General features: G+C 39.2%; 1 protein-coding gene across 1 annotated transcript in view; it reads left to right on the forward strand.

Moving 5' to 3' along the window:
• The window catches only part of LOC104337776 (protein mono-ADP-ribosyltransferase PARP8), a 230691-nt gene that overhangs the window by 172387 nt on the left and 31444 nt on the right, over window positions 1-26860 (forward strand). Inside the window, exons 8-14 of the mRNA XM_075446548.1 lie at window positions 2406-2466; window positions 3539-3629; window positions 7799-7865; window positions 8903-9028; window positions 11111-11675; window positions 13963-14016; window positions 14109-14204. Coding sequence (XP_075302663.1) covers window positions 2406-2466; window positions 3539-3629; window positions 7799-7865; window positions 8903-9028; window positions 11111-11675; window positions 13963-14016; window positions 14109-14204 — 1060 coding nt within the window. The remainder of the gene's footprint in view (window positions 1-2405; window positions 2467-3538; window positions 3630-7798; window positions 7866-8902; window positions 9029-11110; window positions 11676-13962; window positions 14017-14108; window positions 14205-26860) is intronic.

Raw genomic sequence — 26860 nt, forward strand, 5'->3', positions numbered from 1 at the left:
TTCAGATGAAGGCTCATAGTCTTCATCACAGTGTCCACTGGTTGACCTTTGTTTCTGCACAAACTTGGTTCTAAGATCACGTATACTGTGGCCTTCCAGGTTGTTTTGCTCTGGTCTTGTTGCCCTCTTGGTGCCTCTTTATCTCTGTAGCTTGGTGCATCTGCTCTCCCAAGGCCGAGCTGTCTGGAGTAGAATTATTTAGGTGTCTCTTATCCTACAGCTATCCCAATTATCCACTGAGAACCAAGACTTGCTTTGTTTGTAATTATTTTGTAGCTCCATCAGAACCTTCAGACTTTGGGATACACATTTAGCAAAGGCCACCTGGTTAGTTAATTTCAGAGGATCTACCAGTCGAGCTGGCCCTGCCCAATCAAAACTTTTGTGCCCTGTAGAAGGGGATCAAGTCCCTGTAGTGCACATGAAGAATATGTTAGGGAATACAGTCTGGGTTAGTCCTGCCTTGGGCAAAGGCAAATCCATCTGTGGGATTGCTTGTGCTCAAGGACCTGGTTGTACTTGGTGGGTGATGCGGAAGGATAGGGAAGTCCGATGTGTATCTCAAGGGGATTTGATATTGGATGAGAATAAGCAATAAATTAAATTCTACGATGTTAATTGCTAAATAACTATGTCACTGTATGTTACCACTACTATAGTTGCTGTATGTCATGTCAACAGTATTACAGTAAGAATCATTCGAATTAGTGAAGGATGAACTTTGATGAAAGCAAGCTAAGTGCATGCAGTGGTGATGGAACTGGACCTGGCTTCAGCAACTGCCACCCAGCAACTTCGTCAAGATTAACCTCTTCAGCCTGCAGACCTTGGACATGGGCCATGTCAGATACACCAGCTGCGAGCTCCAGATGCAGTATGTGACAACTGAACACTACTCACCATCCTCCTGCTGTGCCCAACCTCACCTGCCTGCCACATAGCACCAAAGCCCAGTCCTGCTCTGCCAACTGAGTGAACTTCACACCATCTCTCCTGCCCTAAAAGACTGTTATGACAGATGGAGCCCCAAGTCATGGACTAAATGAACTCAATAGACATTTTAGAGGGATGGTCTATAGACTAAGGGAATGATATCTGTGTGTATATATCAAAGGACAGGAAAAGTGGTGGCAATTTATTGGAAAGTGTGAGACCTGGGAATGATGCAAAAGATATAGTATAAAGGGTGGATACTGTCCTGGTTTGACTGGGACAGAGTTAATTTTCTTCCCTGTAGCTTCTGTGTTTTGGATGTAGTACCAGAAGAATGTTGATAATACACTGATGTTTTCAGTTGTTGCTATGAATCAAGGACTTTTTTCCCAGTTTCTCATATTCAGCTAATGAGCAGGTGTGTGGGAGCTGGGAGGGAGCATAGCCAGACACCTAGCCCAAGCTGGACAATGGAAATATTCCATACCACAGATGTCATGGTCAGTTTATAAATGAGGGTTGGCTGGAGGACAGGAATCTATCTGCTCCTTTCATTTCCATGCGTTTGAATTCTCTTTTGTCTGAGAGCTCGAACTTTTTTGGGAATTTCAGAAATTTGCGAGTTTGGCATTCCACAATCACTGCTCGGGGACTGGCTGTGGATTGGTTGTCGGGTGGTGTGAAAAATGGTATTGTATGTAGTTTGATTTGCATATTCATTATTGTCATTATTATTATCATTATTATTATCATTAGTAGTAGTAGTATTTCCTTTGTTACCTTATTAAACTGTCTTTATCTCAACCCACGAGTTTTCCCTTTTTTGTCCATTTCCATCCCTCTGAGGGGGAAGGGGAGGGGTGAGCGAGCAGCTGTCTAGTGCTTAGTTGCTGACTGCTGGGTTAAACTACGACATACACATAACAGATAAACTAACTATTGGTTTGAGCACATTACAGTGAAATCTTTGTGTTTTGACAAACAAATTCTTGAATGTATGAAGCAATACCACAGGTATAACATGCCACCCTCTCGGCTGTGTTGTATTTGTCTTCATTGATTTATCTCAAGCCTCTCCTTAAGTTGCTGGCTTTTAACCTAAAATACATTTGAAAATTAGCTAGGGTTTTCTTTTGTCATAAATAGGAGCAGCGTGTGACCATTTTTATTTTCTCGATTTATTTGTGCAATCCGTGAGGCAAAAATTCATAGCAGCAATGTAGAGTGAATTTGGGGGAATTAGTAGAAAAAATATTTAACATATTTAAAAGCAAGATCTACTGAAAGAAGGTTTCAGTGCATCAGACAGTCACCCACTGGTAATATTGATCCAATTTATGTAAATGTGTATTTTATCATCATTCTGATTTTACAGACAAGATTATCCTTTATAAAATCTTCTCTGTTATAAGTACTTCTGGGCTGAGGAGTATCTTAAAGAGCTCTAATGTAATGTAATTCTTTTCTTTCAGGGAATATGGAGCCATTGATGATGTAGATATTGATCTGCATATTGATGTTAGCTTTCTTGATGTAAGTAATCTAATCACAGGATTACATAATGAACGTTAATACCCATTTAATTCTGCTACACATCAGACTCTCTAGACAACCAGTGAGATTCCTTTTTCAGAGGCTTGATCTTCACAAGTGGCTGTCACATTATTGATTGCTACTTACTGGAAAGGTTTCCTTTTCCTTTTATGATCACATTGTAAAAATGTTTTGTAGGCTTTTATTTACTGAATATGTATTTCCTTTCAAACACGCTTTGTGAATGGTAAATGTTTAAACTGATATCAATGAAATACTTTTTTTTTTTTTTTTTTTTTTTGCTATCCTAGACATTAGTTAGGTGAAAGCACTTCATAGAGTCCTGGAGGGAAGAAGACCTTGGCTGGAGCTTTCCTGTGTGCTTCTCAGCATCTGCACCTGATTAGGGAGAGGCTTGAGTGGCAAAGGAGACAGGACAGTGGTGCTGTCAACTGGCAGCATGGCTTCTGTAACAGTTATGCTGTCATTAACTCCACACTTCCTTACCTCATCTTTGCAGTAACTTCCTGTCTTCTAGATGCAGTATGAAAATTAGTGCTTTTAGGTGCATCATTAGGTTTTGCACAGATATGTCATATTTTCAGGTCAGCACAGCAGATAAGTTCTCAGGCTCTTCCAAAATTTAAGAAAATCTGATCGTACCTTGAATTATTTTAATCAGTCTTAAGAAGGAGAAAACATTTCTTTTGCCCTGTGTTATGGGATGAGTTTCCTTTCCATCTTTATTTGCTCCTTTGCTTCTCAGTTTTGAAGCAGTATCTCTTGACAGATGGGAACATGTTTGCCTGCACTGCAGATGTAGTGTTGTGTAGAAACCTGTGCTCAGTTTAAATGATCATACTCAAGAACTGGGTGCAATCTAACACCACTCTTAGGGGCATCAGCAGGCAATAATTTGTCCTAAGTCTCAATTTTAAAGTTGTAGTAGATATTCCACGACTGGGTAAATGGGTGGATGGTGTTTATAACAAGTCTAAGGTAGAGTGACCAAATGCAACAGTTCCTCATGATGACTAATGGTGTCTATTGTTTTCTTTTTATCTTGAACTAGGAAGAGATTGCTGTGGCTTGGGATGTAATTCGCACAGAGCCTATAATAGTGCGATTGCACTGTTCACTTACACAGTACTTAAATGGTCCAGGTTAGTCACCTGTATATTCTTCATGTGCCTTGTATGGTGTCTCGATCTGAGCCATGTGCTAGGTGATAGATACTCATTCACTGCCAAATCTTTGACCCTGCATGTGCTTAAATCTACTGCTGAGAGCAGTCCTACTGGTTTGAAATTATTCTTACATATATTTGCATGGCTAGGCCCTCAATAATGACATGGGCATCTAGTTTAAACTCTCATAGGTTGAGTTTTGGAACTTATTTTCTTGATACCCTTTGAAATGCAGCTGCTTCCTCTAGGAACCAGGAGTTAAGGAATAAAGATCAACAGTTTCTAATATATGATTTCCTGATTTTGTAAATCTGGGATCATATTCACAGATGCAGATATCCCTGACAGAGTATACATACACAGATCTATGCAACACATTAATATGCCTTTTTTCATGCACCTTTGAAGAATCAGGCTGTGATAATTATCCTGCCAGCTTCTGATTTCTATATCACTGTGTGAACTCTGGGGATCTTTAAATCTGAATGAGAATTTTAAATGTTATGTTGACATACTGCCCTCTGGTTGTTATGTGAATAAAGCTTTCTCATGAGAGTGAAAATGGTCAAACACATGAAGAATCAACTGAGACTGAAGATTCAGAAACATTCATATGCAAGAGTCAATTTCAGATATATTTTTACAATGGGAAGTCAGAACTAAGTGTGTAATGCAGAGTACAACTTGCCCAACTTTGGAGGCTTCCAGTGCAAGCTGTCAGTTCAGGCTTATATCTGTGGGAGAATTCTGCCTCTGGAACATGAACAGATATTTCCAGTCATAATATGTTTAGGAAAATCTGTCCCAATGAACTATTTTTATAGGTTATGTTGTCTGCCGATTCTAACTATAAGCTGTATTCTGTTCATTCAAATATTTCATTACATCAGTCACATTTTTTTGCTTGACTTTTTGGTTTTTTTGTCAGTATTTTATTGCTTCAATATTTTTTGCAAATATACAAATCTTAAAATATGTGTGTGCCATAGCAGGTAACAGTGTTAGTATTCAGAATATTTCTATCATAACGTAATTTAAAAAATAAAAATGTGCAGCAAATAAGAGAGGGTGAAGTGTGAAGAGCAGCGTGCAGTAAGATGATCTAGTGAAATGAGAAGTAACCACAGGACATCTTCTGCACCACTGACAAGGTTAAAACAGGAAACTTAGATCCCAGTCCTGCAGCTGACTGGTTGTGGGAGTGCCTGAGTACCGAGAAAGGCAAGATCAGGGCCAGAGTCAAGTGCTTTGCTGCTACTGGTTTTATGAGCTCAGCTACTGCTGCAGCCATGTTTGTTTATTTACCAGAAAAGGACAATGAGATCCACAGTCTCTTGTGTTAACAAACTCCTTTCTCTGTGTATCTGTGAAGCTGCAAGAAGCTTCCCCCATGTCTGACAGAGCCAATGCCAGCTGGCTCCAAAACGGACCTGGTGCTGGCCAAGGCTGAGCCAATCAGCGACAGTGGGAGCACCTCTGTGATAACATATTTGAGAAGGGGAAAAAAACCTGCTGTGGGACAGCAGTCGAGAGAGAGGAGTGAGACTATGTGAGAGAAACAACTCTGCAGACACCAAGGTCACTGAGGAAGGAGGGGGAAGGGGTGCTCCAGGAACCGGAGCACAGATTCCCCTGCAGCTTGTGGTGAAGACCATGGTGAGGCAGGCTGTCCCCCTGCAGCCCATGGAGGTCCATGGTGGACCATATATCCACCTGCAGCCTGTGGAAGACCCCACGCTGGAGCAGGTGGATGTGCCTGAAGGAGTCTGTGACCCCATTGGAAGCCCGCGCTGGAGCAGGCTCCTGGCAGGACCTGTGGACCCGTAGAGAGAGAGTAGCCCATGCTGGAACAGGTTTGCTGGCAGGACTTGTGACCCTGTGGGGGACCCACGCTGGAGCAGCCTGTTCCGGAAGGACTGCACCCAGTGGGAAGGACTCACACTGGAACAGTTTGTGGAGAACTGTCTCCTGTGAGAGGGACCTCACGCTGGAGCAGGGGAAGAGCGTGAGGAGGAAGGAGTGGCAGAGACAACGTGTGATGAACTGACTGCAACTGCCATTCCCCATCCCCCTGCGCCACTCAGGAGGAGTAGGTAGAAAACTGGGAGTAAAGTTAAGCCTAGGAAGAAGGGACAGGTGGGAGGAAGGTGTTTTTAAGATTTGGTATTATTTCTCATTATCCTACTCTAATTTGATTGGTGATAAATTAAACTAATTTCCCCAAGTCAAGCCTGTTTTGTCCATGATGGTAATCAGTGAGTGATCTCTCCCTGTCCTTATGTCAACCCACAAGCCTTTCACCATATTTTTTCTCCCCTATCCAGTTGAGGAGGGGGAGTGATAGAGTAGCTTTTGTGGGCACCTGGTATTCATCCAGGCTAAACCATGACAGTGAAATTGGATAGCCAGGTTATATATATATTGTATTTTATTTTTAAAATTAATTTCAGTGAAATTAAATTATAAACTTTGACATTCTGAATAAAATCTGACTACAGATTTTAAAATACTGATTTTCTTTTTCTAAGGAAATTTGAACTGACCCAAGATTTTTTGTTTTCATCCCTTTTTGTTTTACTACAGTCATTACTTCCTTATATAATACAAAGTATATAGTCTATTTGTGCTTGTAATATGTGTTGGCTGTTGTCCTGCATCGACGACCTGAGACTCAACAAGTGCTGGATTCCATCTGCCACTTTGTCCTGGTTTCATCTGGGATAGAGCTAATTTTCCTCCTAGTAGCTTCTGTGTTTTGGATTTAGTATGAGAAGAATGTTGATAGCACTGATGTTTTCAGTTGTTGCTCTGAAATCAAGGACTTTTTCCAGTTTCTCATATTCAGCTAATGAGCAGGTGTGTGGGAGCTGGGAGGGAGCATAGCCAGACACCTAGCCCAAGCTGGCCCATGTAAATATTCCATACCATAGACATCATGGTCAGTTTATGAATGGGATGGGTCAGGGGGCAGGAATTCTCTTTTCCATGAGTTCGACTCCTCTTTTGTCTGGGAGTTCGGTCTTTTTCGGGAGTTCCGCAAAATTCATTAAATCCGCGATTTCTGGGTTCCATGATCGCTGCTCGGGGACTGGCTGCAAATCAGTCATCGGGTGGTGATAAAATTGTATTGTATATAGTTTGGTTTGCATATTCATCATCATTATTAGTATCATTATCTTTATTAGCATTAGTATTATTTTAAGTATTACTATTTCTTATTATCTCAACCCACAAGTTTTACCTTTTGTCCATTTCTCCTCCCCATCCCACTGGGGAGGGCTGAGGGACCGACTATGTAGTGCTTAGTTGCTGGCTGCTGGATTAAATCACAGCACGCTTCTATGGAATCATAGTATTTTAGAATCTTTAAGGTTGGAAAAGACCTCTAAGATCATCAAGTCCAACCGTTAACCCAACACCATCATGCCTGTTAAACCATGTCCTGAAGTGCCATATCTACACTATCTAGTAAATGTTATTAAAGGATTTTTGTAATACCAGGAGCTAATTTCCAGCCTTCACCCCTTACACTTTCAGTTTTCTGACAGATGAATATGGATATAACAACGTTAGGATAGGTCTTGAGAAAAATTCAGGGTAACCCTTGGCCCCTTGAATTCATACATCAGGAACTTAGATGATGATCATGAATCTTGTATTCAAACACATCCAGAGAGAAAACCCAGATATTAGTTAATTCAGTTTATTCCTCTCTGGATTTTCTTCATAGTCACAGGAACTGTTGTGTGTAAAGGCTACTTACTTGGAAGAAAATCTAAGAGATTAGTTGAGATGAATTACCAGTCCAGAGACATTTAATCTGATGCTGCTCTCTAGTACTTCTGTGATATTAAAAATCCCGATACATTTATGTAATTAAAGTTAGTGGGAAGAGATACATTTTGGGGAATTCAATTTCAAAAATACTCATTTGTAAAATTACAAATTATATTGGCTAATATTCCAAAAAGGAGATTCATTTCTTCATAGACTTAGATGACATGGCTGCTTTCACCATTGCTTCAATGGCATTGCCTATAGTAAAGGTTCAGATAGAACAGGGTCCTTAAATATGACTTGTATGGTCATGAGTTCTTGATTATTGCTTTAAGTTCATATATCAACAATATCTCCTTTTTCCATAGTGCCAACTGTGGATGTATTTCAGATCTCTACTAGGGAAAGATTTGGGCTGGGACATCAGCTGAAAAAGTAAGTCTGGAAAAGTGTAAACCCTTGTTTTTAAGTAAATATTCGACTCTTTTTAGTTCCCAGACCATGTCAAGTAGGATAAAATTCACAGGTTGTCAGGTTAGTTGGGTCAAATTGTTTTCAACTTGTTTTTCTTTAAATAAAAAATAACAGGTTTTGACTTCAGTTTTGACAGTTGTTGGAGAGAACTTGATTTATGCTGCCTGCCAGGGTTTTCTGTCCCTTTCCTGCCTTTTAGGAAGTAAGCTACAAAAGTTCAAAAAGACTGTAGCTAGGAGTGTTCAATTTCCTGGTTTTGCTTAGATTGTGTAGCCTCAGGAGCAGGAATCTTTTTTAGCGTCATGCATATGCTAAGGGGGATATGCTTTCATGGTGGCCTGTAGGATGTAATGCTGACTTCAAAGATTAGTTTACTTCAGAGTCTCAGGCAGGTGAGCTGTGAAAATCTCCAGTTTTTGTGGGTAACATGTTGTACTTAACCACTCTTCTGCAGATGTCTTTTCTTTATAGCCTTCATGTTTTTTAGCTTAATTTGCTACAACTTGTGACCACTGCATTTTGCTGTGCATCTCTGGGAAGTGTTTGGCTCTGTCTTCTCTGTAAATCACTTTGGGTAATGTTCAGCATCCCTACCTTCATGTTTGTGCTGTAGGAGAATATGCTCCTACTTGAGCAGTGTGGATGCTGTAGCCTAGCTCTGTAGTCACTGGAGAGACAGACGCCTATAGTTGGATAGAATGCCTTTGAATCAGTTTGTCTCTAGATCTCCATGAGAGGAACAATTATATAAATCTTGCAGTGGTTGTTTACACAGACTGTATTCTCAGTAAGAGTTCCATGTGAATTAGTTTTATGTGGAAAAAAAAAGCATTTTTGAGGAGCTAAAGCACCCAGTCGTCAGTCCACATATGTGACAGAGAAACTCTGTCTGAGGACATTGCATCATGTCGCCTACGTGGTGAACTGAGACCCTAGTGTTAAAGTGAATATGTCTTGGCTAGGATAAGAAAACCTTTTTTTTCTTTATTAATTTGCAGAATCATGCAGACATTTGTTACACAACAGTGGAAGAACAGCAAAGAGAAATCTAATTGTATTCACAATAAGAAGGTGTCTGACAAAAAGGTGAAATCCCCTCTGCACGTCTTTTCTACATTGCGCAGGTAATAGCAAGGAACATGAGCTGTTACCACCATATCCTGTTCAAAATCCACAGCAGACTTCACAAGGTGAAATGTTAACTTTTCTCCACTGACAAGTGCTCTATTTCTATCTTACCTCATGGGTTTCCAGTCCTTGCCTTGCATGACATCAAATGCGAACTAGGCACTATTGCAACTTCTAAGACTATTTGAAGGCAGAGCATTTCAGTGCTCTGCTCTCCAAAACAGCCATGATTCATCTAGAATGGGAAATAATTCATTTTGTATTACTTTACTTGGTTGTATTTGTATCTTTACTAGCTTGGTAGCATTTGACTTACTTGAATAGCAAGAATATATATATAAAATATATATTTTATATGTATAATATAGTTTTTATATGTATAATTTTGTAGTTGTCTAGTTATTCTTTCCACAGCTGTGTATATTTTTTAATTTTTTAAAACTAGAATGTTCATTAATGAAAGACTGATCTTTAGAGCTGCTGAGCACTCACCTCTCTCCACTGTTTGAGTACGAGTGTTCACCACTTCTAAAATGCAGGCACAAAATTTCAAAGGCATTAAAAACATAAGTAGTTTGTGAATAGTTCATTTGAATTCATTATGACTTCTGCCAGTTACTCATACTCTTAAGCGTTTGTAAAATCAAGCTCTGATTTTACCTCTTTCAAGAATGTGAATATTTACACTAGCATGTTTCCTGCTTATGAAGTGTTCTGTACATTTGAATTGGATGCTTCTTTGAACATTCCTTCTTTTTGATGAATTTTGCTATTCTAAATTCTGTGTATAAAAAAGAGAGGGACTACAGTGATCATTCACACTGAAGAAGAGAAGAATGTCAAAGATAACAAAAGATTATTTGTCTTTTCAAAGGTGGAAGAGGAAGATGGTGTTTTAAGTAGAAAGCTTACCCATTCCCTACCGTGCCACGCACCATTGTCTAGCGCAGACTGTAACTTGGGGTTTAGTTTTATTCAGAAAGGGCATATAAAAACCAACCCAATCTTTCTCCTCTTGATTTGGCTGCTGCTGCAGTCCCTGTCCAAAGATCGCTCAGCCCAAACACAGGGACCCTTACTTTCTCCCTAGAGCACCATTCCTACCTGTCTGCCCAAGGGTGGCAATGAGCCAACTGCAACAGTGAGTCAGCAAACTCCACATGTATTTTCCACTGTCACCACTTGCTAACAGAGTGGTGAAACCTGTCAGCCTCTCCCCTTGGGGTTTCGCTTCTTTTCTATTTGATCGAAGCCCAAAAAATACTCCAAAGATTAGGGTTGCTTGTAAAGTGTAGAAAAATTATTCAGCATACCTGAGAGTGGTTCTTGCTTTGCAAGGACACGTAAATGTGAACCTTACAGAAATGTGACAGTCCACGTGAATATTGTTTCATAAAAAACTTTTTTCTTTACTTTCTGCATTCATAATTTAGGTGCCTCACATTCTCATTTCTAGTGTTACAGAGCTAGAATTTGTCTAAAACAAGAGAGAAGGGCATCAAATTGCCTTCCACAAAGCACCCAGTTTATTATGATTTTTTTAAAAAAAATGTTCATTTCAGCTAAATTAAATTTGATTTACCGCCTGCAGGTTTCACTGCTCATTATATCTTCCATTGCATCTGGACATAGAATTTGTTATGCCATGTCCAGAAGACAATAACTTTAATGGGATCGTGCCATGATTATTACATAAGAAAGATAGATTTTGATAAGAAAAATGATTGTGTGAAATACGTGGTTTTCATTTCAAAGACAATTTATTAAATAAATGGTTTGTTTAGATATATAGGGACCTTTACAAAGAACTGTAAGTATGTAGCTTTAACTTGTCTTCAGTAGTTAGTCATCTTTTCAATGGATGAGTTTGTGTATAAATAGGAGTAAGATGTCTATTTGATACTGGGAAATCAGTCCTACATACAATTGCTCATTTTTTTAATGTTGGGCTGTATTTATCACTAGTCAACTACATAAAGACAGGTGGCACTTAAAATTTTGTACATATGTCTGGACTTGTTTGATTTGCACAATACTGATTATTCTCCAACTACATCTTCCCATTCTTTATTTTTAAGGTCGCCAAGTTATCCTCCACCTGGCTGTGGTAAAAATAAATCAAAACTGAAGTCAGAACAGGATGGGATCTCCAAAAGTCACAAACTACTGAGAAGGACTTACTCTAGCACAGTTAAGGCAGAGGATGTGTGTGCCACAAAATCTCACAGAACCTTTGGGCGCTCGTTATCGAGTGACCCTGGGGCTGAACAGACAATAGCTATTAAATCACACAAACTGCTGAACCGTTCTTGCTCTGCAGCTATCAAGCAGGAGGAGTGCATCACTTTAAAGGCCCATAAGCTATTAAGTAGGTCATGTTCTGGGGACCCTCGATGTGAGCACAACAGCACCTTGAAGCCCCACAAACTTTTAAGCAGGTCCTACTCCAGTAATCTTAGAATGGAAGAATTGGATGGATTGAAGAATCACAAGTTACTCAGCAAGACTTACTCCAATGCCCCTAAATCATCCAAAATGGAGCCTTTCAAGGAGTCCACCATAGCAGAGGGCAGGAGTCTCTCTCTTACCTCAGGGCTTATTGGTATCTTAACACCATCTTCATCATCACCTTCACAAGCTGCTGTGCGTAAAGATTTTTTTATTTTGCTCACTTTCCTCCTATTATTTTCCAAATGTACTATTATGCTTATTATGCAAAGGCATTAATACTTAGGACATATGTTAGTGAATATATTGGATATATTGAATATATTGGAAGACAAGAGCAATGGAGTCAGCTTTTTAAGGAGGATTTAAACAACTGTGCATGCACGTATATTTAAGTTATAAAACCAGAATTTGCTTAGGTCAAGACAGAGATTTTACATCTCATGTTGAATACAGCTCAATGTATGGCTGCTGGCCATGGGAAAAGTTCAATCATCCATTTCCTTCCCTGCCTCTTTTCTTGCTGCAGGAAGAAGGGAGAGTGTGAGCTTCTGCACTTCAAAATTGGTCACACAGGTCTTTTCTCATTTCCCTATTTGCTTCAGCAACTGTCCATTTGCTTGTTTGGGTGCCAAGTCACCTCTCCTGGTCTTTTCAGCTGTGATCATCATCATACTGGAAGGAATGCAGTCATGATTCAGCTCACCTCTTGCACATTTGTGCTTTGTGAAGGGTTTAACCTTCAAATGCACTGGTGGCAGCTGGAGGTCAGGGAAGGAATTAGGCCCCCACTGCCCCCCTTTCTTTCCCCAGAGACATGATCAATTGGGAAAACAAAGGGTAGCACATATTCTTAAATTTAAGAGATAGAGCCCAGACTTAATTCTTCTGTCTCTGCCTCTTAAAAGATGACTTTTATACTTCAGAGGAAAGAGTGGGTCTGTTTGTGCTCTTTCAAGGCTCTGGTCTGTTTTCTGTGTTAGACCTGGAGAGAGGCACTTAGGAGACGGTCCTCTCCACTCCCTTAGCCTGGCGGTACCTTGGTGTTCTCAGCATGCAAAAGCTGATTGTTGCTTGAAATACCATACATATATTCAAAATAGTGTATTCTGAATAATGAAGTTACATTGAGTGTGCAATATCTCATGGTAAATTAGTTTAATAAGCTGTGAGCTATACTCATCAAATCTAAAAACAGTGATAGACTATCATAAAATCATTTATATACATTCTGTGCAGTTGGTTCCTGTAATGTGCACAGCAAAATTAAATTAAGGTGATCCAATAGACTTTTTACCTGTCATAGAGATTCATTTTTTTCTGTATCAGCAAAGGATGTCTTAACTTAGCAGACTTTTCTCTCCTGAAGTTAATATAAAAAGTCACATTGGTTTTGATAAGATAATGAAGAGTTGACTAAGTGGTTTCATTACTGATGTTGTTAGCTGATATGGAAAAAATGCAAGCCCTGCTTGACATTGTATTAAAACTACCAGTATTTTATTGCTATAATGCATTTACTTTGAGGGAAAATCATAACGTATATGGTCAGGTTCAATTTGACTGATGTTAGCAGAAGGGCATCAAGAGTCTATTTCACATTTTACATGCAGGCACCAGATATATGGTAACCTGGGTGCCTAACTGCGATTTAAAGTCAGTGGAATGTGGAAGCGATGAATCAGGACCCTAACTTCTCTTCAGTTCTCAGCTTAAATATTTGAATCTCATATATGAATACAATTAGGAGGATTATTTCCCAGGAGAGAAAAAGGGAAAAGTTTCCCAAATAAGCAGTTAGAGAAATGAAAGGAAATAAGACTATAAACAAAAACAAAACCAAAAAAAGCTGTAAATGGAGCTGATCTGACTCTCATTCAAAACAAGGGTTGATTGAGATAGATATCAGCCCAGAGGGAATTTTGTACCTTAGTGACTCCTATAACAAAAGTTCCTTCTAATTTATTTGTTGTACATTGAAATAAAAAGGCAGAAAGAATCTGAGTGGGATCTGAGCACAGAGAGCCGTCAGCATGGTGCTCACAGAAGTGAGATCTTAGTAAATATATAAAAGAAAAAGATTTTCAGCTGTTCTGAGAGTTATATTAGTCGTTCAAGCCTAAGCATGTAGCCCATATTTGGACAGAAAATATGCAGTTAAAATTTAAAGGAAGTTACCAAATGCCAGTTTTTTACAATGGAGTGAAGGCACTGGTGTTTCCATTTGAGATTAAAGGTTTTGGGATGTTGAGATACAAAACCTCATCAGATTTAAGATCTACAAATAAATGCTAAAAATCTACCCTACACTCAGCAAATAGTAGAAGGATTGATTATTTGTAATGGTTGGTTTATGCGAATGACAGATCTTTTTAGATGCAAATATTATTTAACATATTTGCACGCAAAAAATGCAAATGTTTTACCATTTCCTTATAATTAGTCCACCAACACTGAAGTTGCCTGAACTTTTTCCTTGCAGCAAAATTATGATGCAAAATGCATTCTGGTACGAGACCATGGCTTTCTTGTGCAGGTAGGATGTCATACCTTACCCACTTATGAGCATGAACTAACTGTTAATTATTTTTAAGCAGACGCTGTTTTTCTCATTTTCGTTGTTCTCAGACTATTGAATTTGCTGAGCAGCGGATACCAGTATTGAATGAATACTGTGTAGTTTGTGATGAACCCCATGTGTTCCAGAATGGCCCTATGCTGAGAGTAAGTGGTGTGATTGCTGGGATAAACAATGCATTTTCTAATGCCTTAAACAGCAATGGAGGATACAAACCTTTTATAAAACTATTGAATTATTTCAGTCATCTTTCATCCTAATATCCTATTAAGATGCAAAAATGTAATGTGTATTAACTAGATTTTACCGTAAATTTGAAAAAAATGTATTGCAAGCAAGGGAGATGGAAAGCAAGCTTGTATAATAATCATAGAAACATAAAGGAGGGTTGTATTTCACTGAACACTATTGTGCTAGAGTAGTCATAACCGGATAATCTAGAGGAAGTGCATTAGAGTGCTTTCCCAGTCCTCTAGCACTCTTTTAAAAGCTTAGGGTCACCTCAGTCCTTTAGCTCCTGTCAAGCCATGACCAAGGTACTCAGATAATGGATGTTAATGCTACAAGGTCATGAAGTTCTTCTGACACTCTTTTGCTCATGGGCCACTGGAATTAACCATCCTTCATAATGTGGTAAAAAAGGCAGTAGAAGGACGTGCTCTATGAAGCACCTGATCAAGCAGTGACCTAGTCCAGAAGCACTGTTGTGGTTCAGTACGCCCAAGGACTGGCCAGTTACACAGCTCTTCCTTCCTTTCATTCCTGTATAACTGGGAACCAGGAATTTTGCATGCTGAATATTGCATCCTCTGATGCTGCTGGTGCATAGTAAAAAAGAATAAGATTGCTCATGAAAGACACACCCTGCCTGGAGCTACTGGATCAGTGCAGCTTTGTAAAAGAGTATACAGGAGAATAAAATTATTACCATTAGGACTGACCTTGCAGTTCAGAATCCCTTGTTTCACCTGTTCTGAATCCTATCAAAACCTGAGTAACCTTAAAAGACTAAAGCCATGGAAAACTTTAATACCAGTCTCTGAACGGTCTGATGCCTCATCTGCCAATTTCTCCACAGTGTGGTGAGCAACTACATATAAGATGAAGCAGACATCATCTATGACAATTCCATGGAACTAAATTCAGGAAGGTTATTGCTCACATGGTAGCAGAAGTCACCTCAGTGTCATCCTCCATGACACTCAGTAGCACCAGAGTCAGGGATTCTGACTGCAGGTGTGGTATGCAAATAGGCTGCTAATAGGATTTGCAAAAGCATCTACATATTCAGTTAATACCATTTTAAGTCATGATTAAACCTCTGTACTTTTGAAAATCCTATCAGGTGTTTATTTGCCTCTTCAAGCTCATATCTACCTTTTAAAGACATGTTTTTCTGCCAGATTTATCAGCAATCAAACCCTGATTAGAAGCCTATAGAAAAGGCACCAGTTCCTTGTCATTCATCTTTGAATGCACTGCTATGCATATTACCTGTGACATGATGAGATAAGACAAATTGAACAATATGCAAAATTTGGATATTTAAATCATTGGGGTTTATCTGTTGTCCATAGGACAAAGCAAACAGTAGGATTTATTCCTGTTCACATAATGAACTATTAAAAGAAAACAGAACAGAAAGTCATCTGCTCTAAATTAAAAAAATGTAATTCTTCTTGCTTTCCTACCTTAGAGATTGAAATCCCTCAGAATGACTTTTCTTTGTCTTCAGCTTAAAAAGGGGTCATTTTAACCATCCATTTGAGAGTTTGTCAGTGCTTCAAAACAGAGGAAAGTGCAAACATATTTGCCACTAAACACATTCATCAGTGCCTTTGCAAGCAGCATAATCTAACAAGCTTTGCAAAAATGAAAGGGTGTCCTTATATAACCCAGGGAGAAGGAGATAGGAAGAAATCTAGCATGCTCTGTGTATGCTTGAATGACTCAATAAGCAATATAGAGCCATTAATGAGTTTGCAGTTCTGTAGAAGGTGAGAAAGGATCTCAGTTTGAATAGAGCATGAGTTTGCCAAAGGGTCTTAAGGAAATTTACGCTTTGTTCTACTGAGAGCTCTGGCAGAGGCAGCCTAAAAAAGTCAATTGTAGGGTTTATTTACAGTAGTTTAATTAATTGTCTTGAAATATAGTTTTAACAATTCAACAATTACCATCACACAATAATTACATTCTTTTAATACTGTGAACTCCCATCCCTGGGTGTAATATTTTTGTGCTTTACTTCAGTAAGGCCTTCGACACTGTCTCTCATAAGATTCTCATAGACAAGCTGTTGATGCATGGACTGGATGAGCAGACAGCAAAGTGGATTGAAAATTGTCTGAATGGCTGGGCCCAGGGGATTGTGATCAGTGGCACAAAGTCTAGTTGGAGGCCAGTAACTAGTGGTGTGACCCAGGGGTCAATACTGGGTCCAGTCCTGTTTAATATCTTCATTAATCATCTGGATGATGAAGCAGAGTGTACCCTTAGCAAGTTTGCAGATGACACAAAACTGGGAGAAGTGGGTGATACTCCAGAGGGTTGTGCTGCCATTCAGAGGGAACTCACCAGGATGGAGAAATGGGCTGACAGGAGCCAACAAAGAGAAATGCAAAGTCCTGAACCTGAAGGGGAACAACCCCAGGCACCAACACATGCTGGGGGCCACCCAGCTGGAAAGCTGCTTTGCAGAAAAGGCCCTGGGGGTCCTGGTGGACACCAAATTGAACATGACCCAGCAATGTGCCCTTGTGGTAAGGAAGGTTAATGGTATCCTGGGCTGCATTAGGCAATAAAATTGCCAGCAGGTCGAGGGAGGTGATCCTTCTCCTCTACTCAGCACTGGTGAGGCCACACCTGGAGTACTATGTCCAGTTCTGGGCTCCCCATTGCAAGAGAGACATGGATACGCTGGATAGAGTCCAGCAAAGGGTCACTAAGATGATTAAGGGGCTGAAGCATCTCACATAGGAGGAAAAACTGAGAGAGCTGGGACTGTGCAGCCGGGAAAAGAGAAGGCTCAGGTGGGATCTTATTAATGTATATAAACACCTGAAGGGAGGGTGCAAAGAGGATGGAGCCCAGCTCTTTTCAGCGATGCCCAGTGACAGGACCAAAAGCAATGAGCACAAACTGAAATACGGGAGGTTCCATCTGAACATCAGGAAACACTTTTCCACCTTTTTCACCTTTTCTGAGGGTGACTGAGGATGGGAACAGTTTGCCCAGGGAGGTTATGGAGTCTCCATCCATGAAGATATTCAGAAGCCATTTTGACATGGTCCTGGGCAACTGGCTCCAGGTGAGTCTGCTTGAACAGGGGTGTTGGACCAGCTGACCTCTGGAGGACCCTTCCAACCTAAAACATTCTGTAATTCTGCGATCTTATTCAGCTTTCACATAGTATAATTTGTGTAGCTAATGATTATCTTACTCTCTGTATGCCTTCCCAAATTCCTCATTTACAAATACTAAAGCCATTGGTAAAACAGCATCATTGAATGGATTTTAAAGACCTGTGAGACAATTATACAGGACAAAAAAAATTCTCAAAATGTACTCAATAATATGATAAAAAAAAACTCCTCTGGGTATCAGTAATTTTTCTTTCAGTCAAGAAGTCTCTTTAGAGTGCCATCTTGTGTTGAAACTTCAGACTGAGGCCTCTTTAGAACAAAGCAGGAAATAGTTAAAAAAATCAGCAAAACTAAATATTGGAGCTATTTTCTTTAAAATTTGTACTCTTGTACAGACATGTCTGCTGTTTAAATTTTTTCCCATAAAATATTAATGGTAAAATACTGTAAAACAATATTTGAAATACCTGTTGTTTGCATTTAGCTGTGAAAATAAGTACAATGTGGTAATTCTGGTATATATGTACTTATATTAATAACCTTACATTTTTAGAATTTTTTTTATCCCAAAGTACTCAGTTATGATTTATTCATTATCAGTGAAATCTTGGCCTCAGTGAGTTCCTGTTGACTTGAATAAGTCTTGGATTTCTCTGTCCTTTGAATATAAGTTTCTTAGCCACTACTGAAACACAGTAGCAATGATGTTCCAGAAACAGTACACCACTTAGAGGTGGGAGGTCTTTGGAGTAGAATAAACATCACTGAACTAGAGAGAAAAGTGTAGGTTTACAAATATATTTAGCCAGACTGGAGTTTAGCCAAGATGCTTGTGGAATTCCAAGATTCTTGTGGAATAATACCATGATCCTTCTTATCCTTAGTCCACAATATAGCCTGGTTTTATCTTTTTATGAAAAAAATCCTCTGCAGTTACAATCAGTACTTTAGTAGAATGAACTTTAATCACTTTGTTGTTTACTGAGAGAGTAAAATAGCTGTAGTATAGCTTGTCCTGTTGCCAAGAACTTACCAAAGCTTGCCTTGCCCACCTAGCACTCCATAATGCTTATATGCCTGTCACGTTAAAGGGGGGGGGTAGGGGAGTCTGATATTCAACTTGACTGCCAGAGCCCTTCTAAGGACTTTCACTGAAACAGTTTTGCAAAGTTGAAACAATAGGTAATTTATTCAAGCAACAGTTATCGCAGATTTGGAATTGCCGTTGATAAATTCACTGTCTACAAAAGTTGAGCTCAAAGTAATAGTTTAGCGCTTTAGTTAACAATGTGTTCCCGGGGATACGTCTGACAAAGTCAGAGGCGCGACTCTTACCAAAAAGGCGTCCCTTCTTGGGGGGGGAAGAGAGGTTCAGGCCCGTCGACCCGTCCGTCAGGTGAAGTTCTCGCTTGGCTCCTCCTCCCAAAGAGAGTTTTCAAGTGCCAATTTTTATATGTTTGGAAATCTTTTGGTGAGGTGGGACTAAATCAATTATTGTGTATCGATTGGCTCTTGGCATGGAATGTGTCGTCAGAAGCGGGACTCAGCAGTGTGACACGCCTTCGGAGCGGGCATCTTGGTGTGTGCATCCGGGGGCCATCTGTGCTTTATCCAAAGCAATCTCTGAAGCAATCTCTGGCTGCGCAGCCTCCGTCATGTCCCACAGATCACTGAGTTTACAGTGATGGGCTATCCCCCCTTACTTTTGTCTGATAAGATAAGCACCAGTTAATTACTTCCTTTGTTATCTCTTCGGCTCTTTCCACCTCAGTCGAGAGACGCCTCAGTCCGAGTTTGTCTTTCGTCTTGCATTTGACAAGTCCAGCAAGGCCATCGATTACAATGCCATCTACTTATGTATCTGGCAATTAAAGATAATTTTTAAAAAGTGTCTAAGCTGTCAAAGAATGCAGAAAAAGCAAAAAGTAGAGAATAAAATCTGGATCGGCCAAAATAAAACCAAACAGAAAAAGTGGTATCTTTCACGTCTTTCAGCAATGTGTTCCACATATCACATGAATATTGTGAGATTGTTCAGAGAGCTTACCTTACGTATTTATAGCGAGACAGGTTATTAAATAAATTATTTCTGCTCTCTGGCAGTTCTTATACCCGTATAGAACTTGAGTCAGTAGTTTGACTTCATTTGAAAATTTAGGGCACAGGTGTACTTCTTGGTAATTATCTAGTTTCAAAACAATTCCTAAATCAGTGTAAGTTTAGGTCATAGTGTACAATGCTATAATAAAATATTTAATTTTGAATAATTTCATTTTAATATATTTATTATTGTATAAAGCAAAAACCTGTCAATAAAAGTTATTAAAATACAAAGCTGAATTTTAATTTTAATAAAATAGAGGGGTTTTAATCCACTATGAGCTAGTGCCAGATGCTTCACTTAGAAGTATAAACCATGGCAGGGTAGGCAGATGTGCATTTAACTTGCCTTTCAAAATAATCTTGATCATTAATACTTAAAAATAGCTTAAACTCTGGAGCTTGATGAAGTTCATGTTACAGTAAATGATAATTCTGGATGGTTTCAGTAGTGATTTAAGTACAGAAATCATACACTTTCAAGTCTTTACCTTGTAATTCTGTGGGAGTGTGTTCTAAGATACACATTATCTAAAACTTTTTATTTTATCAATTTTGAATTGAATTGACCCTTATGTTGTACTATAGGAAATGTAAAAGTCTTAAACTCATAAACGTGCTTTGCTCTAGTCCTCTTACAGAGAATTTTACGTATGATGTTTAAGTAGCACTGGTAGAAAGTGCACAAGCGACTCATTAGTGCCTGCCTTCCAGCTACCATTTTTACCTCGTGTGTCAGATCTGTAGATACAACTGAGGTTTCTGTAGCATTTGTTAATTCATCTAAAAAAAGCGTGACTAACAGATGTAAGCTATGAGACAGTCAGAAGAGAGCCTTTCCTACAGCTCTGGATTCTGTTTCAGATGTGATAATGCTATCCTTATTGGTCCAAATATAATTGATCCTTTAGGTAATACGGACACAAGTGGTAGAGAATTTGCAACCAACCTTATTTTGCCTTTTCTTACAAATATAGCTAAGAAAGAAATTTATCTAAAAAATCCATAACTTACACAAACTGTGAAATAAACCTCAAAAACTTGAATGCTGTCTAGCAAAAGAAACCTTTACCTACCAGACTCTTCCTCTCTCCCTCCCTTTCTCATTTACTTTCTCTTTCTTTCTTTCTTTCTTTCTTTCTTTCTTTCTTTCTTTCTTTCTTTCTTTCTTTCTTTCTTTCTTTCTTTCTTTCTTTCTGTCTGTCTGTCTGTCTTTCTGTCTTTCTTGTCTCTCTCTCTCTCTCCCTCCCTCCCTCCCTCCCTCCACATTTTCAGTATTGTTGCTGCTGTGTTATATCCGCATCCTTCTGGCGAGTGTAATGAACAGAAAGAGACAAGTTTCTCCTATGGAAAAACTGACAATTACCATAGTTGAAAGTAGGAAACGGAACAGGGATTTGAATATATGTTTAATCTCCACTGCCTCTTACTTTCATTAGAAGTGAGATGGTCGCTAATGGCTTCACCTTTACAATTTGTTATATTTGCTGTAAGTCAGGCTATGAGCCTTCCTGAGCTGCTTCTTTTAGATCAAGAGTTTTTAGGTGTGTCAGTATGTCAGTCATGTTGCAGAGGGTGTCACATTGCTCTTCTGAGCACAGCTGCAGGACACATTAGAAAGGAGCAAGATAGATCAATATCGGCTATGAAATTTTCAACTTTTTCAAATTGAAAGAATGTCTGGAAAATATTTTAAGTAATTCATGAGTCCAGGAACCAGAATATGTCATAGTAGCTTGGTGGTTTGCCTGTCTGCTGTTCACAGTCACTGCTGTAAGAAGTGACACTTGCATTGTCACATGCGGAAACTCTGAACACTTTATTGTCACAGCAGCAGTTGGGTGGGTGCTACTGAACATGCAAAGAATGGGGGTGGCCAAAGGAAAACTCCAAAAACCTTACTCTGCTGAAAAAATGCTTTCTGCTTCTGTCAGCGCTTTCTGCTTCTGAGCATTTACGGTCTCAGGTTAACTGTCCAGCTCTTATTTTCTTCTGGCTTTTCCCCACTGGAATAATTATCCTTCTAAATAGTCTTTCAGCAGCAAAGATCTTCACTTAGCTAATAGTTTTGTGGAAGCCAATGGCCTTACATCATTAATTTTCTCCTTTCAAGTTAAAAATAAAGTATATGTGAGACCACTGGCTGCTGTTGTTGAAGGGGAGTTAAAGCTGCCCTCTTCAGGTAGTGGGGAACAAAGTTGCCCAGCTAGTCATCTCTGCATGCCTTCGAGGTGGTGGTTGCAATCCGTAAAATTCTGCGTGCACCTAAGATGAGGTTCACTTTTGGAAACATATACTTAAGTGTAGAAATCCTATTTAGTCATGTATTTTCCCTTTGGAAACAATGGAAACTAGTAATTTAATAAAAGTTGGCTACTGTGTACCTTTGTGGATATTGATCCACACTGGTAAGAACGTGTCTATAATTTCATGTATGTACACGAAAGTTCTTAGATAGTTCAGCATGCTGAATAGTATGTGGACTTGAACAAAAATAAGAGTATCCAGAAATGACATTGGAACAACTTAACATTTATAAATGCGTTACTGTTGTTGTTCTTGTTTGTTTATTGCGGCTAGGGGCATTTCTCATATTTATGATATGAAGTCAGAACAAGACTGTTCCTGTGCCAAGGGCTCACATCCTGTTATAAGAGACAAGTGGATGCCATAAAGGGAAAAACACTGACAGTATGCAAAACACTGGTAGCAGTGTAAGAGTGGCCTTGAATCCTAGTTTTACCATAAAGCTTGTGATCTTCTTTAAGCTCTGTCTTCTAGAACTGATTTATTAACTTATTTTTCATATATTTTCATTGGTTCTAGCATGCACAGTTGCAGACAAAACTAAAATACGGAAATGTGACACTGAATAGATAAGACACCATCATGTGACAAACAAAAGCCCTCCAAAAGTTTGCTTCTTAATTGTAGGCCAATCTTTTCATTTTGGAGGGAAAGCAATGAGTTTAAATACTTGAACCTAACTAATGACTGGAGTAGAGGAGAGTGAAATGGCCATACCAACATGTCTTAGAACACCCTATTAACGCTTGTGGAAAATTTAAGTTAAAAGCTTCTGATTTGGTTAAATTGGGACAAATTTCAGAAACAAGATTCAAAAATTCTCTTAAAATGGCTGGAGTTCAAGTAAGAAGGCGTCAGGGTGGATATATGAAGGCAGGCTATTGAAGTGTCTGGGTTTGGGTTATTTTCCCCATTAGACTGGTAGAGCCCATATGTTTTCATCTAATACAAAACTATGTATTTGCTCCAGCTTTTAGTTGAAGAGACTATGTGGAATGTAGACATTGTATAGAGTTCAATTTTTTGTGAAGTTCTTTTTGCGGTTTTTCTTTAACCAATGCCACTTCAAATAGGGATTTAATGATTTCTGAAATCATACAGAATCTACCATAGAAATGCTTTAAAGATGTAGTGATTCAAGGGAGACAAATTCAGACTAAAGATACCTTAAATTTTTTAATAACAAGTTTAAAAATTGAAGAAAGTAATCCAGAAATGGTATTTATTGTTTACTAGAATTTTGTGCAGCAGAACTATGTGACTTCCTGAAGTATATGTTGTTTCTGAATTAGAAACGGATTTGGTGAAACCCATTCCTATTACTGGGAAAAGTTGTTTTTTCTTGTGTTTTGAAGGAAGTAGACAAAGATAGCAAAGCAGTTCCTCTAGTTTTATTATCACATCATTTATTGTATATTATATCACGCTTACTAGAATGTGAGGTTCTAGTGAATGTTTTGGATGCTCTTGAATGATTTTGTGTTCAATTTCAAAGTATTTTCTTTACATGTATTGTCTGAATATTGAAACAGATACTGGGTTGTGAGTAACTTGGAAATGGAGTGATCCGTAACTCTTTCCATTGCTTATCAGCATTGTCTTGTGAAGTCTTTATTCTAAAGAATATTCAGTGGGCATAAAGGTTCATCAAATGCATAAAATAAAAAGAATTTTGTAGACCCTAAAAATTTTGTAGACCCTAACAGTAATGTCTGTTCCTCTTCAGAGCTCAAATTTTGCTGTCTTGCTTCTCCTCATACCTACAGTTCTCCCAGCCTTAAGATCTTAGCCTCAGTGTCCACTTGAGAGAAAAAAGGCCTTTCAAATAACAAACATAAGTACAATCACCATTTTCCTAACTTCCCTCTTCCAGATACTCAGACATTTCTGGGATCATAACATAAGAAGAAAAAAAAAAGAAAAGAGCAAAGATGACAAATCCTGTGTTCCATTTGCCATCTTTAAGTCTCAGGGTAACTTACTTAGCTGAGGTTGTAAACAAAATGACAATAAGTATTTTCGTAATACTTTTCTTCATGGCAAGCATGGCTAAACATAGACTGCTCTGCTATTCCAGAGCAATCCCTTGCTCGGAAATAAAAGGGCGTCTGTGTATACTGTTGATTATGATAGTCAAGGTGGTAGTGCCACCATACTTCCCCAACTAAGCAAGTAATTTAACCACCTTATGAATGTGGAAAATCTAAGAATAGCAACAATAACAAATACTTTTTGTCCAGTGTGCCATGGCACAGTGAATTGGATCATGTTAGGCTTTGTATGCAGCCTAATTCAATGTAACATAGCACATAAAATAAATCAAATTACTCTATTAGACTTGAAAGTTTAGACTCATAGAATAGTTTAAGTTGGAAGGGACCTTTAATGGTCATCTAGTTTAACCCCCCCCCTGCAATAAGCAGGGACATCTTCCACTAGATCAGGTTGCTCAGACCCTCATCCAACCTGACCGTGAATGTTTCCAGGGATGGGGCATCTACAGTCTCTCTGGGCAACCTGTTCCTGTGTTTCACTACCCACATGGTAAAAAATTTCTTCCTTGTATCCAGTCTAAATCTACTCTCCCTTATTTTAAAACCGTTACTTCTTGTCCTATCACTACAGGCCCTAATAAAATCTTTCTTATAAGCCCCCTTTAAGTATTGAAAGGCTGCTATAAGGTCTCCCCTGAGCCTTCTCTTCACCAGGCTGAACAACCCCAACTCTCTCAGCCTCTCCTCATAGGAGAGGTGCTCCAGCCCTCGGATCATTTTTGTGGACCTCCTCCGGACCCACTCCAACAGCTCCATGTCCTTCTTGTGCTGGGGGCTCCAGAGCTGGATGCAGGACTCCAGGTGGGGTCTCACCAGAGCAGAGTAAAGGGGCAGAATCACCTCCCTCGACCTGCTGGCCACATTTCTTTTGATGCAGCCCAGGACTGGCTTTCTGGGCTGCGAGTACACATTGTCGGCTCATGTCCAGCTTTTCATCCACCAGTATCCCCAAGGTCTTCTCAGCAGGGCTGCTCTCAATCCTTTCATCCCCCAGCCTGTATTGATACTTGGGATTGCCCCAACCCAGGTGCAGACCCTTGCACTTGGCCTTGTTGAATCTCATGAGGTTCACACAGGCCCACTTTTTGAGCTTGTCAAGGTCCCTCTGGCTGGCATCCAATCCCTCAGACATTTCAACAGTCCCACTCAGCTTGGTGTCATCCGCAATCTTTCTGAGGTTGCACTTGATCCCACTATGCCATTGATGAAGATATTAAACAGCAATGGTCCCAATATGGACCCCTGAGGGACACCACTTGCCACAGATCTCCATCTGGACATTGAGCCATCCAGCCAATTTCTTATCCACTGAACAGTCCACCCACCAAATCCGTATCTCTCCAATTTAGAGAGAAGGATGTTGTGGGGGTTCATGTCAAAGGCTCTACAGAAGTCCAGACCGACAAAATCCATAGCTCTTCCCTTGTCCACTGATGAAGTCATTCCATCATAGAAGGCCACTAGGTTGGTCAGGCAAGACTTGCCCTTGGTGAAGCCATGCTGGCTGTCTTGAATCACCTCCCTGTCCTCCATGTGCCTTAGCATAGCTTCTAGGAGGATCTGTTCCATGATCTTCCCAGGCACAGAGATGAGGCTGACAGGTCGGTAATTCCCAGGCTCCTCCTTTCTACCCTTTTTAAAAATAGGTGTAATAAGATGATAGCTCTGGTAAAGCAACTGATGTGAGAATATGTTAAAGCAGTAAATTTCAACTATTTGTTGAAATCTAGAATATTTGAAACCCAACAAATGCATATGAAACCTGTTGTGACAGGACAAGGAGTAATGGTTTTAAACTAAAGGAGGGTAGATTTAGACTGGATAAGTTTTTTACAATGAGGGTGGTGAAACACTGGAACAGGTTGCCCAGAGAGGTAATGGAGGCCCCATCCCTAGAAACATTCAAGGTCAAGTTGGATGGTGCTCTGAACAACTTGATCTAGTTGAAGATGTCCCTGCTCACTGCAGGCGAGTTGGGCTAGATGATCTCTGAAGGTCCCTTCCAACCCAAAGCATTCTATGATTGTATGATTCTATGAAACAAATGACTACAAATACAACAGTATGCTTATTACTGACAAAGCTATTGCCTGAAACATAATTCAACTAAACTTTGTTTTCTTTATGTGCTTGGTATTTTTTTTCATTTCTGCAAGTGCTTCCTAGAGCCATTGACTTGAACTTCAAAGCATACCACTACGAATGCTTTAGTGATTGTCATGGTAGCTAGACTCAGAATTTTTAGTTGTAAGAGTTTAGTAGTGCCTAACAAAGATCGTTTTAAGTTTCAATGAATTTAATAATATGGATTCAAACAAATAGTATACAAAAAATATTTTTGATTGTTTTCAACAATGTAATAAAAAGTTATGTTTATTTGGGTCAATTTTAAGGAAGGTTTGCATTTATGGTTCTTGTATTTCTTTCAACTGTGTGTTCATTTTGAATGCTTATAACAATTCGCTTTGTGTGATTCATTACTTGAGCCTTTAAGAAGTTGATATGCTAATTATCTTTCAGTAAATAAGCATGGAGTTGCTGTAAGGGATGTAACCAATTAGGAAGCTTATGATGACATGCCTATTCTCTTTACTGAAAGCTATGTTCTTTTTTGTTTCTGCTTTGATTGCTTTATGAAGGCAGAACACTCAATTCTCACTTAATATAAAGAAGTTTAAATATGTTGATTTATTTGATCATTGTGATGGCAACTGTGAATTTAATTTTTCAAAAAGATAGGCAAAAAAATGGCTCAAGAGCAAGGTTTTTTTATTATCTTTTTTTTATATGTGAAAAAAAGGTGTAAGCACCTTTATTTACAAAATAACATGTGGCCTTCCCAAATACAGTGTTTATTCTTTAAAAATATAATGTATTTTCTTAAAGTTTACAAATAAATTGTTCAATTGGTGTGGTGGGTTGACCTTGGCTTGATGCCAGGTGCACACAAAAGCCGCTCTATCCCTCCCCCTCCTCAAC

This window comes from Opisthocomus hoazin, chromosome W (genome assembly GCF_030867145.1).
Source record: "Opisthocomus hoazin isolate bOpiHoa1 chromosome W, bOpiHoa1.hap1, whole genome shotgun sequence".
Lineage (NCBI taxonomy): Eukaryota > Metazoa > Chordata > Aves > Opisthocomiformes > Opisthocomidae > Opisthocomus > Opisthocomus hoazin.